This window comes from Lepisma saccharinum, chromosome 4 (assembly GCF_977018435.1).
Source record: "Lepisma saccharinum chromosome 4, izLepSacc3.1, whole genome shotgun sequence".
In the NCBI taxonomy this organism is placed as follows: domain Eukaryota; kingdom Metazoa; phylum Arthropoda; class Insecta; order Zygentoma; family Lepismatidae; genus Lepisma; species Lepisma saccharinum.
This window is the reverse complement of record NC_139232.1, coordinates 104,009,764-104,025,711: the sequence shown is the minus strand read 5'-3', so window position 1 is coordinate 104,025,711 and position 15,948 is coordinate 104,009,764. Positions and strand designations below refer to the sequence as shown.

General features: G+C 39.7%; 1 protein-coding gene across 1 annotated transcript in view; it reads left to right on the top strand.

The window, feature by feature from the left end:
- LOC145986694 (aminopeptidase N-like) overlaps positions 1-15,948 on the top strand; it is a 79,136-nt gene that overhangs the window by 31,125 nt on the left and 32,063 nt on the right. Inside the window, exons 5-6 of the mRNA XM_083121008.1 lie at positions 6,248-6,522; positions 8,831-9,042. Of these exons, the coding sequence (XP_082977134.1) occupies positions 6,248-6,522; positions 8,831-9,042 (487 nt within the window). The remainder of the gene's footprint in view (positions 1-6,247; positions 6,523-8,830; positions 9,043-15,948) is intronic.

Here is a 15,948-nt window from a genome sequence, read left to right as displayed (position 1 = left end):
GTGCTCAGGAGTGTCTTCTACTTTGCATACTCTGCATTCACTCGACGCACTAAGACCAAATCTGTTCAGATATGAGCCATATGGCCCGTGGCCTGTAATGAAGTGTACCATGCCTTTGGTAGGATAAAGCATCCTGACGCCTACCATCTATTTGACCTCTTTTAAATACTTCTTAGTATGATCCGAGCTCTGAGACTGGGCCAACTCATTCTGCCACTGCTGCCAAAGATGCTGGTCTATTTCTCTCTTGGTTTTGAAACTTGTATTCAGAAGTTCCTCAATCTTGTTGTATTGCTTCATCTTCCACCAGTATCTTGCCGCTCTGCGTAGAACTCCCGCCACAGCTATAATTGCTAGAAGTCCTAAATGCACCCGTCATCCTCAAGAGGACATTCCGCTGGGATGATCTCAGGATGCATTTGATTTGCTACTGCTTAATCAGGTACGACCATGCGAATGCAGCATATCAGACATTCGAAACAAAAGTTGCACAATAATATATTAATGAGATTTTTAGAGATATCTTCATCGCTGAGTTGCTCATCCCCTAAGATGCTATGTAGAGCCGCCTTTGCCTTTGAAGTAACCTCGTCTACTTGCCCTTTCAGCTTCATTCCCGAGTCCACATAAACTCCAAGATATTTCAGTCGTTTAGTGCTGGAAATAAAAGAGTCCTGCAACTTCAACTATCGGCATCCTCAGTAACCTCCCCTTAAAGAGGATCTTATGCGTTTTGTCTCTGGCTAGTAACATCTTCGATTCCATAGTCCAATTATTGACTAACTCCATTGCCAAGTTGGCTCTCCTCTCCAGCTTCTTCCGGTTGTCTGCTTTACATAGAATTATTACGTCGTCCGCGTAGGCTGTTACCAGGAGAACATCTTGATGTTAGTTCAGTTCTTCTAGTAGAGGTTCGATATTCAAGTTCCGCAATAAGGGACCGAAGACGGATCCCTGAAGACATCCCTTATTTAGATCCTTGATTGTCCTTTCTTGGCCGTATGTGTAGAACGCTGATCTTCCATCTAAGTAGTTTTGGATTAGTGTGTAGAGTGGTCTTGGTACATCGAGGTCCCTTGATATCTTAAGCACGTAGGGCCACCACAGGTTGTTGAATTCCCCACTTATATCTAGTGCTATTCCTAACACGTACTAGCTTTGATTCATTTGGACGGTTCTTATTACTTCATTCACAGCATCCTCTGGAGAACGTCCATTTCCAAATCCATACTGTCTGTTCGATCTTTCTCTTAAGCTCAGTCTTTCTTTCATTCGCTTAAGTATTAGTTTTTCCAGAATCTTGCCCAAGTTATCTACAAGACAAATTGGTCTATATGTACCAACTTCTGTAAAATCCCTTTTTGAGTCCTTAGGGATGGCCACTAGTCTGGCAATTTTCCATTGTTTGGGAAAAACTCCCCATACCAGACATTGGTTGTATATTATCTGAAGACCTTCAAGTAATTCATTATTTAGAATTTTGATTGCTTCATTAGTTAACGTATCTGGTCCTGGGGCCTTCTTGCATTTAAGAGAGTCAATATCCAGTGCAATGTCCTCTTTTGCAAATGGGATCACCAAGGTTTCGTTGTTGTACGGATTGGTCAATTCCTTTCTAACCGCCTTCTGTATTACAGAATCCTCTTGTGGCACATCTGTTGGTAAAAGGTTATCCATGAGATATTGTATTGTATCCTTTCCTGTCTCTGTATATGTCTCATGACCCCTTCGTAAGGTGGGTATGGCTAAACTATGCTTAAGCTTATTCGAGACCAGTTTGTACGGATATCCCCCTGTATCTCTCGCGATTTCCTTCTGCAGGAATCTAACCCAGGAATTGACTCGAAGTTGCTTTATGAGATATGCGCATATTTCTTTGGATCTCCTGTATTTTGCAAGGTTGTACCTTCGGTCTCGGTCCGTCTTGGACTTCTGGTATATCTTCCTTAACTTCCTCGTAAGGGTCCTTCGCTTTAATATATACAATGGCCATATTGTTCTCTTCTTGTTTTTGTTAGAGTGTGGGATGGTTCGTATTGCACGATACAGTGTGGCTGTTAATACCTTCAAATTTTCCACTAATGGTTGTCCTGTCTGTATGGGTTTTTGTAGTAATAACTGATTCACGTTAATCCTCAACAGAGATTGCTCAACAGAGGTCCATTTTCTCCTAGCCGGAATATCTTGGTCTGCGTTAGAACCTCTTCCTGAGTTAATATTCCAGCCAACCATATTATGGTCACTTTGGGTGATATCCCTTACCCACTAATTGTCTATTAAGGTCCTACCCAAATGATTGGCCAGTGTAATATCGATGTTCGATTTCCCTCCTCTTGAGTTACAGAAAGTTGGAACTCTTGATTTTCTATTCATCACATGCAGGTCCCTGCTGGCGATGTAATCCTCCAGCTCCAATTTCTTTTCATCAGTATCATTGCTGAACCCCTTATTTGATTTGGTATTGGCATACATTGATATGAGAATATTGTGCCGAGTAAATCTTGTAACCAGTCTATCAGTCATATGTATGTATGTCTGAATGGGGTCCTTATATTGACAATACGTGTCTACCATTATCCATAAGTCCTCACCCAGCTTAACCTCTATCACCACAGTGTAGTAGAGTAATCACGTAACCATACGATGCTTGAATTAGCGACTATTATTGCCACCTTTGATGATTTAGGCATTAGAAAGATCTCATTCTATTAGGGAGTCCTTGAATCTTCCCTCTCACTTGATAGGACTCCTGTATAAGTGCTGTCTATCTCATTGTTTAAGATATAATGGATGAGTTCATTCATGACAAGTTCCGATCCTTGAGCGTTTATCTGTATAAGCATTCCTGTCTTTGGCAATTACGGCTCCGGATCTTGCGCGGTATGAATATCGTTACACTTGAGGAGCACTGCTGTTCCTCATGCTGTTCTCCACACTTGTTGCATGTCTCTTCTCTAGTGCAATATTGTGGCCCAGGTCGTTGCAATTAAAACATTTGGAATAGATATGTAGTCTTTTACATTAACCATACGAAAGTTTAAGTAGAGTTTTTCTTTTCTGAGAATAATATTCCTCATTATTGAGGTTTCCAGGACTATATGTAATGTTTTTTTCATTCCGCTTGCCAGTCCTAAACTTATTTTCATGTTATTGGTGAACTCCTCTTCCGTCATTATATCATCAAAGTTTAAGTTATACAATTCCTCTGCTAGATCTTTGTCATTATATGATTTAGGTACATCATAAACGATTACTTTTGGATTCCTTTTTTTCCTTGCTTCTATAATTAAGCCCTCCGATTGCAAGTTCTGATTGTTTATCATTCTTTGAAGTTCCTCTTGTGTTGCTACTTCTACTATAACTGTGTCCCGTGTAGCTCTACAGTCAGTCACTCTAATTTTGTCTCTAACTGGGACAATTTTGCTTGTTATGATGGACTGCATTTCCTTAGGCGTTACCTCTTTTGATTTTATAAATACCGTTGGCTTTACTGGTCTTGAGGGTTTTGGTATGTCCGCATTCTGCGGTTGTCCTGCATAAGATGCACTTTCTCTATGAACCTCCTCTTGTAAACTCTGCTTTTTAAGAGTTTCTTGGAAGAATGCCTTATCCCTTTTAAGTTCCTCATTTAGAGAGGAACCACTTCACATTACGTTTTAAAGTCTTCGTACTCTGCCAGGATTTTACTAGTGATTTCTGTCAGAAATGTTTTTGTTGACACTGGAATCTTTTCCCTCGAAATTGCTGATTGCAGTTTATTTACTAAAAATCTAAAATTATTTGGTATTTCCTCATAATTGGGTTTCTACTGTCTCTCCTTCGATTTCACTCAGTTTTTCCGTTTTTCTTCTAATATTTGTTTTGGGGTGGAGGTCTCCATACTATTAGATGTCGTTTCTTATCCATTTTCCTTTTCAAACAGGACTCTTGACCATAACCCATTAAACCTCACACAAGTACACATTACACACTAACAAATTGTCAGTCATCACACCACCTCCTCACCACCTCCATCATCGCGTTTCAGAAGCTAGCTAAAAGCTACCACTGCTCTTCGTAAGGGTTATTGACTTCCATTGGACGGCAATGTCAACAATACAAAACAAAACATACATTTAAAAGTTCTAATATCTTTAACGGCACCATGCACACACTCTAAAACACCTCGGGAAAATCTCAACATTTATCGACGAACATCCACTTTAAAATTTCCCGAGGGCGGCTACCCACCCCCTGGGGTGCCAGTCAATCTCAGCCAGGCCTCAGCTGCGCGCCGTAGCTTTACCGAAGCTGTGGATTCACTCATTGGTGGTGAGGATGCTCAATAATTTTGTTGTTGTCGGTTCGCACCAATCAGTGGGGGCTGGTCACGGGGTCGGGTCACTACATCTATTCTCATTTGAAAAGTTAGTGAGTTGAAAAGGGGGAGTAGGCGTTGGTCGATGAGTCACTGTTGCATCGAGCCTATTTGATCGAGGCGTAGTGTTAGATGGAGCAGAAGGCGATGGATGGTCGTCGTTTTTCTGCCGTCGAAATTGTGATGGATGATCGCTAGGTTGCTTAGGGCGATGCATCGAAGCGTTCTTCTGTACAAGGGACAACCCTTGTAGTTAGCCAAGTGTGGACTAGAACAATTGGCGCAATACGCTGATACTTGCAAGGAACGTCGAGGACATCTGTCGATTCGATGTTCGCCGACACATTTCACGCAACAGGGTTTAGCTTCGCAGACAGTCTGCCCATGGCCAAGCCGCTGACATTTATGGCATTGCAGTATATCTTTTCGTCGGAGTTTCTCAACCCTAAACGTGAAATCGAGTAGAGAGTTCAATTGGAATATTTCTGGGGCAGTACGATCTCTGAACCCAGGTCGAGGATCACTACAAAAAAGCCAAGTTGATGAAGAGCTTTGTAAATATCCCCGGTGGAATAGTCCTGACGAATGTATCGAATTATCACATTTAGTGATTGGTGGGCAGTGGATCCTGAGGCGAACTACACATACTGTTCAATGCGGCCATATAGTATCGCTTGCAAAATGGTACTTCTTACGTTCTTAGTCGAACAAGAATCTTTCAAGCAGTTTCCTTTATAAGAAAAGGTAAAACCTCGTCGAACCAGGAAACTTATTATCTCTGCAATTGCCCTGCCATTGGCGGTGTAGATCAAGATTGGTGTCGGTATTTCCCACCGTCGAACAGGAACCGAAGGCGATTCATCAAGTCGAGAAGCTTTTGTCGAGCGTGCCGAGCCTCGTGACGACGACGTGGTCGTTTCGAACGATTCCCGGCGTCTCTTCTCCTTAGATATGGAGTCCGCCGAAAGACGACCGTTCCTACAGGAACGTGGCGCAGGGAATAAATTCGCTTGCATGTCTGACAAGTCTCTTGAATGTGAGGAGGTGTTTCTTCCGTACATTTTCAGCGTACCAATTAAACTCTTATGCTTTAAAGTGGGATTTTGCTAAGAAACTAATTGTCTTCTCAGAACAGTAAATGCATCAAGTTATCATTTTTAGTACTACGTAGCAATTCCAATAATGGCTCTAGATAAAAACAATAACAATATTCACTAACTACAAAGTCAACCATTCATCTTCTCACGTATTTTCGTAGTGATAACTGGTCCAATGCATCATCTGAAATTTAATTTTTCGTCCATTGAAGAAATTAATAGTTAAATATCGCGTTGCACAAGAGATTTGAGCCGACCTCTGTAAAGGAGTAGTTATCTCAGCGCGCCACAACGTCAAGGGTTCAAATCCCACCTGGTCATGTGTGTTCCTTGTGAGTGTCCAATTTCATCATATAGTCACTCATCCTCGTCAACATTACAGCATTGTCCTTACAACTTAGACTTGACCTTCATGCATATTATTTACTATTAAGTTTCCCAACAAGGATGCTGTACAGGCGACTTTCATGTGACGTCAGAATCAGTACAGCCGGCATATTTGCGTAAACAAGAAAATGTGAAATAGCGTGAGCTTATATTTCATAATGTACCATCTTAAAAAATATTCAAATCTCCCGCTTGAATTCCGTATGTTTACAAGAACTGGCATCCATCAGGACTGCTCAAAGTCTCAATTCAGCAGATTGTGACGTAGGTGAAAGACACCTATAAGTTTTTCTTGAACTTCAGGCATATTTAGTATACCCTAACTATAGTTACAATGGAGTTTTTCCTTTCAAGTATGTACTGAATATTTTCTTGTTTTTTACACCATTGTCTGGAAAACTTCCAGGTCTCTACTACGTTAACTACGACACCGACAACTGGGACCTGATCATCCGGTATCTGAACAGCGACAACTTCAAGAACATCCCCGCCTTGACTCGTGGCCAACTGATCCACTACAGTGCCTACCTGTACAAGTCAGGCGAACTGTCCTACGCCCACCGCCTTCGCATGCAGCTTTTTCTTAGGAGGGACCTGGACACCGCAGAGCCATGGTTAATGAAATTCCTAAGCATCTTTGATCCATCCCTTGACGGTACAGATGCATGGGAGAATTTCAAGGTATTATTATGATTATCATTATAGCACTGGTGAACGTAAAGGTAAAATACAGTGTGATTATTATCTGCGGACCATTATAAACTTACAACTTATAAAGAATGGAGCTAACAATAGTAATTCTGATGGAAATTAAATGCTAAACTCTCTCATGGTTTTTCGTACACATCTCACATATGCTCTGTGTGTCCGCCTTGCTGATGTGGCAGCTAACCAAAACTGCTTTTCGTCGCACATGCTTCTTTATCCGGTAAATTTCCCGTAATTTCTATATTTATATCTAAAGACGTTAATTCGGAGAAAATATGGTTCTGAAATAACAATAACCAGAAGTTAGACGTGCATTTTTAATTATTTCTTTTTTTAGTTTGTCAGTTCAACAATGTTCAATATGCGTCAATGACCATTCGTAAATGTAAGACTGCATGATCAATGATTAAGCAGAAGGATGTTGTTGCACCAGGTTTCAGCGCCATATTTGCACCTGGTGATGAAAATTTTAACAATTTATTTTTCTTGAGAATTGCAAGGTGACTCCATAATCACTAACTCAGAGGTTTCAGCAAGGAACAATGGAAATTTCAGATTTGAAATGAACTGCAATGATATTAGTTTAAATCAAGATTCTTATACAGTAACGAATGTTACTAGTGGAAGGCCTGCGAGAACATTAAACAATGAAAGCGGGGAAATGCGTTTCAATTCACCCTGCCCAAGGATGCTTGTAATTAATTATCTATTTCACGTTAAGTCATGTCTCGGTGATTTTAATAATGTTAAGTATTTAGACGTTGATAAGGATGAAGTTTTACCTGGATGGAGTGGATTGACTCAGAGCCTGAGTGGACTGTTACAGATAACGGAACTCCTGCACCTTTACTTGAAGCACCAGAAATACAGGGAAGAATTTGTGACAATATAAATGATGTCGTATCGTACCCTGTTGCTTAGATCAATTGTATGATAAATGAAAGTCATTGGGTACAACTCCGAACAGTGACAACATCAGTTCTCACACTTAACTGGTCACAATAATCATAACATATTCATGTATCTTCTAGTCGATGTTCTTATCATCCATATAACCAAATCCTGTAGTCATGATAAAAAACGCGAATATAGTTTCGGTTACCAATTCATTATGTACTGAATATATCAGTGACTTGTTTCTTAAATGTTTTATTGACACAGGTAGTCCATGTAATTTGTTGGATAATAAGGTTTGGATCACTTTAAGTTGTTTACTACCAAATTTAAAGCTGGAACCAATGGAAGGAATTCAGTTGGCTTGTATCGTGGGTGAACAGCGTGTAAAAGTGGTAGGATTTAAATATGCCATTATGCAATTAGGTAATGAACTTGTCCCCGTGGGTTTATTTGTAGTTACATAATTACACGCCTATTTGATCTTCAGAGCACAAGTACAACTGCCATAATTAATTATCGTAATAAAAACAACAAAAAATAAGACTAACTTGAACCACTATTGATAAAGAATTATTAAATCTTAAAGGATTAAAAATAAAAATAAAAATTAAAGTATACTCTTGAACTCAGTATTTGAAGTAGTAAGGAAGTATCATGTCCTTTTGTTTCGAGCTCCACAAATAATTATAATTCTTGTATTTCTTGGATCTTGTAAAATGTTGGCGTTTGAATTTTCTCAGCGGATGATTCTGTTAATCTAGGTTCCGAAGAAGACATTCATAGGAAGGGTTACGGTAACGAATATTGTGAAGTTCGATTAGCTGATAACTTACTTAATTTATTGCCGAAATATCAAAATGTGTCATTAATTCCAAATATTATTTTGCCTCGAGGAATGTATAATTTGGACATTTAAACTGAATGTTAACAAAAATGTGCAAGAGTAAAAATGTATTTCAAAATTGATCTTTATTCATTGAAAGATTTGTTATAGTATTAAAAGTTGTTTTGAATGTTAAAAATTTGAATGTTATGTCACTGTTTGATGTGTATAATTAAGAACTTGTATCATTGAGGTTAACCATTGTACGATGCCTATATTTTATTCAGCTCGGCAGGGGAGGTTATTATGACCGTCATATTTTATAACATTCACAATTTAAATGTATTCACGATAAAAATCTGTGATAAGAAGAAATACATTTCATCATCACTGTTACTTTTAAAATGTATTATGGGACATGGTGTAATACACAAAACTCATAATTTTGATTTTTGTGTTTAATTTATAACAAGAATTTATATATTTTGTGCTTCTTGCTAATTTGAAACTTAGCATCAAAATGCTGCATTGTCTAAAATAATGTTTGGGTGTCCCTTGCAGAACTACCTCATTTACCTGACAAACCCAGCCTACCAGGAACTGGGAGAAGAGGACCAGGAAGGGGATTCCCTATCAAGAAAGCAGGCGAGGGGATATGTACGAAGAATAAGGGAATTAATCGGAGCCAGCGAGCAGGTTGCAAAGTACAGGCAGAAAGTCCAGAAGTGGATGGAGTCGGAGAACCCGGACAAGGAGGTGCCGGTGCCTGGGCGGTGAGTACTTTTGCTCCTCACCCCCTATATAGATTGTGGGAATAGAAAGTATGACTACTTTTTTTATGAAGTTTGGTCAGATTTGAGCAAATAAGTTAATATTATTTGAGCTTGTAGTAGATTTTACGTCATTAGATCTGTTTGTGAAATGTTCGGAAAGCCCTATCGAATTGTGTGAACCTACTGGCGAAAACTTGATGGTTATTCCCAATTTATTGCCAAGTTCCTGAAAGAGCTTAGATTTGAATGCCGATCCACGGTCGGTGTAAATATCATGTGGGGTTCCATAGCGTAACACTATTTCCTCATACACAAATTCAGCTGCTGTACTGGCCGTACAATCTGCAACCGGTTTGGCTATTAAATATCGTGGCCCAAAATCTGTTGCGGCAATTATGTATCGGTGACGAAGATTGGATGAAGGAGGATATGGACCTGAAAAGTCTAGGCAAATCCGCTGGAATGGCTTCTGTGCGGGAAAAGTACACAGTTCTCCTGATGGTAGACCTGGACGGCCTTTATTCTGCTGGCATGTAATACATTCTCTGATTTTCCTTTGTATGAATAATTTCATATTTGGAAAATAAATTCGTGATAATGCAACATTGTAACATTTGGTAAATCCAAGATGAGAACCTCCAATGGGTGAAGCGTGGAGTGTCTCAATCACAGAATCACGTAACGTCATTGGAATGCATAACAATTTCCTGGTAGTGGCTCCTAATTTCTCTTGTCTATATAATACACCATCTTCTAACACATGATGATAAACCTGCCTTTGGATGGATAAAGGTAGTGTTCCATGGTCCCTGTCTGGGTCTTCCAAAATCTTAATAATTGGGCCAAAAAATGAATCCTGTCTCTGATGTTCCGCGACATCTGTGGTTGCATCAAATAATGTAAGTGTCCTGGGTTCGGGAATGTCCTCTTCAATGTTGCCATCCTCTACATTTTCTCCACATTCTCTGCTGAGGGGATCAGCGATGTTCTCCGTAGTTTTGAAATGGTTAGGAGTAAATGAAAAATCCTCCAAAAGGTTACTCCATCGAAGAAGCTTTGAGCTTAAATTACGGGATGTCCTAATATACGTAATTGCTTTATTGTCCGTGTGTAAATCGAAATGGTGCCTCACAAGATAAAAGCTGAATGATTTGAAAGCATATAAAATTGCTGTTAGTTCTTGTTCAATGACGCTCAATCTTTTTTCAGTGTCTGTCAAAGTTCTACTGCAGTTCGCACATGGCAAGTACTCTCCTTCTGCATTGGGCTGCATCAATACGCCACTGACTGCATGAGATGAAGCATCGGTGAAAACCTTGGTGTTCTTCGCTGGATCGTAAGGTAACAAAACAGGTGCAGTAATTAGTGCTTCCTTTAATTTCTCAAATGCTGATTGTTGTTCAGGACCCCATGTAAATTTCTTGCCCTTACAATTTAAACCTTGTAATGGTGATGCAATGTCAGAAAAATTTTTGACGTACTTCCTCACGTAGCTGCAAAGACCTAAAAACATTTTAACCTTTTTTGTGGTGGTAGGAACCTTATAATTCTTAATGGATGACAGTATTCTATCGCTGATATGGTAACCATATCTGCCCACATTGTGGCCTAAGGCAATTGTCTCGTAGTATCCAAATGAACATTTAGGTACAGCTAATTTCAATCCGGCAGATCGTAAACATAGAAACATTTTCTCTAAATTCACCAACATATCCTTAAATGTATTAGCAAATACAAACATGTCATCGATATAAAAGGCAAAGTTATTGTCATTCATACCCGCTGTAGCGAGCTGAACACATCGGGTCATCGCCGCGGGAGATGTCACATGTCCCATAGGTGTAAAATTTATGGCAAATTGTACCCTGGCTGGTATAGTAAAGGCAGTGTACTTTTTCGATTCTTCCGCTAATGGTATCTGAAAAAATCCTTGTTTCAGGTCGGCACTACAGTAATAGCTCTTACCGGCCATATTGTGCAATATTTCTGAAATGTTTCCTATCGAAACTGCATCGAAAACAGACCTAGCATTAAGTAATCGAAAATCCTGCACCATGCGATAAGCTCCTGATTTCTTGTTAACAAGAAAAACTGGTGAATTGTAGGGTGATGTCGTAGGACTGATGACCCCTGCTTCTAGCAAGTTGTCAATTTGCTGATTAATTTTTTTACGCAGGTGTACAGGTATAGGGTAGGCTGGGACGTGAAATTCAGAATCGTCCTTTAACTTTATAGGATGCGTGTAATTAGTGGCACAACCAATGTCCTGCTCAGACCAAGAAAACACATCTACATACCTCTCTAGTAATTGTCTAAGTTGCAACTGTTGATCGGGCTCTAGTGCTGGATTAATGTCAAATTTAGTAATGTCGTGCACTGGTTTTGTCACGGTGCCAGTCTCCTTGGTCACAAAACGTTAGGTCCTTCGTCATCTGCAATATGACGCGAAGCTGGTACTGGATTTTGCCATGCCTCTGCGGTACCTAAGCGTGCCCCTTTCCTAATTTTAATTTTGTAAGAATTTGGGTTAGTAATCCAAATTAAAAATGACTCCGGATTTACAATGGCTCGAGGCACCATTAAGCCTGTGTCCATTTGAAACTGTAAATCTGGTTCTAAATAAGTTAAATTCTGATTACTAAAATTTGTCAATTTGACAGGAATACACAAATGAGATCTAGGTTTGATTCTAATTTGTCTGGAAGTCACAAATTCTGGCACATATAGATCCCTGATCAGACTAGCAACTTTTATGGATACGTCAAAGGTTTTTCTGTGTTCCGTCCTTAACTGGTTCCGCGGAGGAGTACCAAATCTCCTCAATGTGAGTCGATTTGGTTCAAAATCCAAATTTGCTTTATGAGCTCTTAAAAAATAATTTCCCAAGATTGTCCCATGTTCAAAATTTGGAATCATCCGAAAAGGATGGGTAAAATTGCGGCCGTTTATTGCAAATGTTAACAGGACAATCTCTTTAATTTCAATTTGTTCTTTTGCTACTCCCCTTATGGCCGTATGAATTTTAAAACATTTGGCGGTTGAAGGAATACCTCGATCACTGGTAACTGATACTTGGCTTCCGGAATCCACAAGAAACCTCTGACGTTGTCCCCCTAACACTGCGTTAATGTTAATTAATTCCTCATAGGGGAAAGTAGAGAACGAAATTTGTTTTCCAACAAAGTCTGCGCATACGTCTCTTCTATGGGCAGTCACTGTTTGTTTAAAGCCTCCTTGTTCTGAAAACAAGTGGCTGCCGAGTGATTAGGGTAATTGCAAATAGAGCAGTGTGGTCTCCCCCGTTGCTCTTCCCTGTCTTCCTGGCCTCGCCCTGCTGAAGACGAGGAACCCCGCGAGTTCTGTCCGCGGAAGTTTCCACGTCCTCGCCATTGTTGGGTATTGCCATATCGCCTATTGCGATCTGAATTGTTATTATTAGGGCGTCCATCCCTATACCCCCTATTGTACTGTGTTCGTCTATGATTGTTACCCTTGTAGGAACCTCTATAATTATTCCCTGTCTGATAATTCTCTCTATAACATGGGTCTCTAAATTGTTTCTGACTAGATGAATCGGTGCCATGGTGTTGTTTCTGATCCTCAATGCTATCCAGTCTAAAAGTAAGACTCGCTAATCTTGCTCCCAGACCAGTTTCCTGAGCCTGGACTTCAGCTTTGTTACTTGGAGGATTGTTAGCTGATTTCAATTGCTCGACCTCCTTTTGCAAGGCATTGAATCTTGCTTCGATCCCAGAAGTAGGTCGCGATTGTGCAGACTCAGCAGTAGCCAGATTGTTATTCTGAAAAGGAAGGAATAAACTGTCCCTTTGATCTTCGCACCTCAACTCTTTCAGCTTGCGCTGCCTCATCAAAAACTGAAGCTTTTCGAAGGATTGTAGATCTTTAAGCAACGCATGCACTGATTCATACTCTTTATGATGGATATCCTTCATGTAATCCACCTGCAGTCCTAATATAATCTGTTTAATCTGCTGTTGAACACTCATTTTGGGATCTGCCTTAAGTAAAAGTAACTGCTTGTCCCTTACATAATTTGTAACTGGCTCAGTTTCCTTATGCAACCTATATCGAATTTGTTCCTCGATCTGGAGTTGATCCAAGGACCCTGTAAATTCATCCTTAAATTTTTGTTGTATATCCTCGTAGGACCTATCTTGATTTTCTGGAGCATCTTTCCAAGTCTGGTACCATCGTAAAGCTGGTCCGGCCAGGAGAGCTGGGAATAATTCCTGCTTTCCTGCGCTGTTCCAACCATTTAAGATGGCAAGGCTATCTACTTTGTCTAAAAATTTCGAAACGTCTTCCCCGGCTATCCCCTGAAATGGGATACCCTCTAAAATAGTTGGGGGAACAAACTGAGACTGAGCCATAGTTACAAATTGTGTTGGACCTAAATCTCTAATATCCTGACCTTGGTACTCTAATTGCTTTTCCTTTTCCTGTTGTTCTAATAACTGTCGCTGAAGGCGTCTAGTTAATATTGGGCTACGTTTAAATTTGGGGGTGGAACTTGCAGTTGGACCGTTGACATCTAAATTAAAGCTTGTAGTTCCTCGTGCTATATCTAATAATTGATCTAATGTTTCATCGAGTTCATCAGCAAGGTGAAAGCTCGACATCTATCATGGCATATATGAATTCTTCTCCCCCATTAATGTTAGAAACCTTTAAGCCCTATGTATTTTCAAAATCAATTGTGGCAAGGTCATACTAAAAACTAAACAAATGAGCAAAATTTTGGGGTGGGGTTGAATTGAAAACTGGTAAAAAATTAACTGCAACTCTTTTCATTTTCTGAAAAAAATGAAAAGGCCTCAAGCACTCCACCACGTGTCATTCTAAAGAATGAGGGGATCTGAACCAGTTGTTTATGCAAATTAATTGCTGGGGTGATGTAAATAACTCATCATTCATCCTCTTGATGAGACCACTCGTCATTGCCATGACGAGTTATCGCTTGGCAATGCGAAAGGTACAAAATCACACTAAGGAACTTACTACAGAAAAGACAATGGTCACTCGTTGGATTTTCTGAACCGTTGAACCTGAATCATGGCTGGGTGTAGGATAATTACCTGTCTATCTGAAGTCTTTAGCTGAATCAAATAAGCGAAGTCCTCTGTAAGCTTCTCCAATTCGTCGACCAGAGCGTCGTTCCACTTCTGACCTACTGCCTTGCTGACCACCTTCTCTCTCTCAACTCAATCCCAAAAGTCAGTCCCCTCTCAGCTTGTCTCACCTCTATATTACTAGGCCATCGAGCTCTTCCTCTATGCCGAATCTTGTTATTTTATTGCTACCATGCAAAACCGCTGACTCTATAACCAGAAGTATTACCTGTTTCCTGAATGCTCAGGAGGTTTGCATGGCACAACACAATGCATTGTAAACATGCCACAGAGGTTGAGACAACTGAGAAAAACAAGTGAATGCCCTGGTCAACGTGAAGCGTTCAGAGAGACTTTAATAAAAATAAATATACAATCTTAGGGATTGATACGACATTGTGTTTTAACTTATAGTAGAGGAAACGAACGGGAAAAAAATGACCTAACCAGGAAATATTTTGCAACACAAATGTTTTTTTGTGCCAGATTGTGCAAAATGGTGTAGTGAATAATACATTAAAAATTCACCATCCAAATGTTTGGGGAAAATCCACCATCTTGGAAAATGGCAGGAAAAATTCACCTTGAAAACTAAAAAAAAAACTGTAATATCTCGAGAGCGGTGCATTGAACACAAAAAGTGAAGATATCCAAATTGAAGGAGCAGAAAAGTTAATAAATTATGCTTTTGTTAAATACGTAGAGCTAACATATACGTGTATCTTAATTGAATTAGAAAGATTCAGATATGTTCTTTCATTTTTAGAATTAGCGTAAAAATTGGTTTCTAACACATAAAACAGCAAGTATGTAAGAAACTAAGTATTTTACGTCCATAAATTACTGAACAAAATTAATAGCTGATGAATTCCTCTACGTATTGCTTTTTGTTTCGTGCCTTTAGTGACAGAAGTTGAGGAGATATGCAATTTAAAGCAGAGTCATGTGTTTCTCTATATTTTACGTGTTCCATTTCTTATGATATTGCTGAGAAAATAATAGAGTACGTTATTTTCTGCAGTGTTTCGTTCACTTGCGTTTGTTTCTTAAAAATGTATGCACACAGTAAGAGTGATAAGTTGTCAGAACTGAGTGAGGGGGGTGGGAGAAGGGCATGGACAGTTTACTATCTATATGGCCTACTGCGATTAGAAAGAATCGTATTGAAAGTTGAATTTGGGCAGATGATTTTGGATCAAATCCACTGGTAGGCTATGCTTAGCATTAAGACACCTAGTGCGGGGACAAAAAGTCTTTCGCTCACATAATTTTCTCTTGTTGTTAAAAACAAATATCTGATTTTTTGTAAGTACGTATGTATATTGTTGTAATCCCGTCTTACCAGGGATCTGAGGTCACAGGGATGCTTCAATAACACATTTAAGTAGAGCTTAAATATACTTGTGAGTTTAACCTGCTCCGACTAAGAGGAAGGAGATATGGAAGATTGAATTGAAGGTTATTTACGCTTGTTCATACCTGGTAGGCGAATGATGTTCTTGTCCAGATGCTTCTAGCAGACCGAATCGTGACTGATGCCAAGGTTCGATACTGTGACCCTTGACTCACTATTCCCAGCAATCCCGCACGAATGGCTGCAGACTTATGCAGCCGTAAACTTCGTACCCCGTCGTTGTAGTTTGTTCTTTGTAAGAGTAATGAGAGCTAGCTCCGGGAGGAGCTTCCTTTTATAATCTTTTGCTTCGAAAGGTTATTACACCTTTCGAACACGCTGGATCATGTTAGATCCACGTATTTGCCTCTCAGTCAGTGCTTC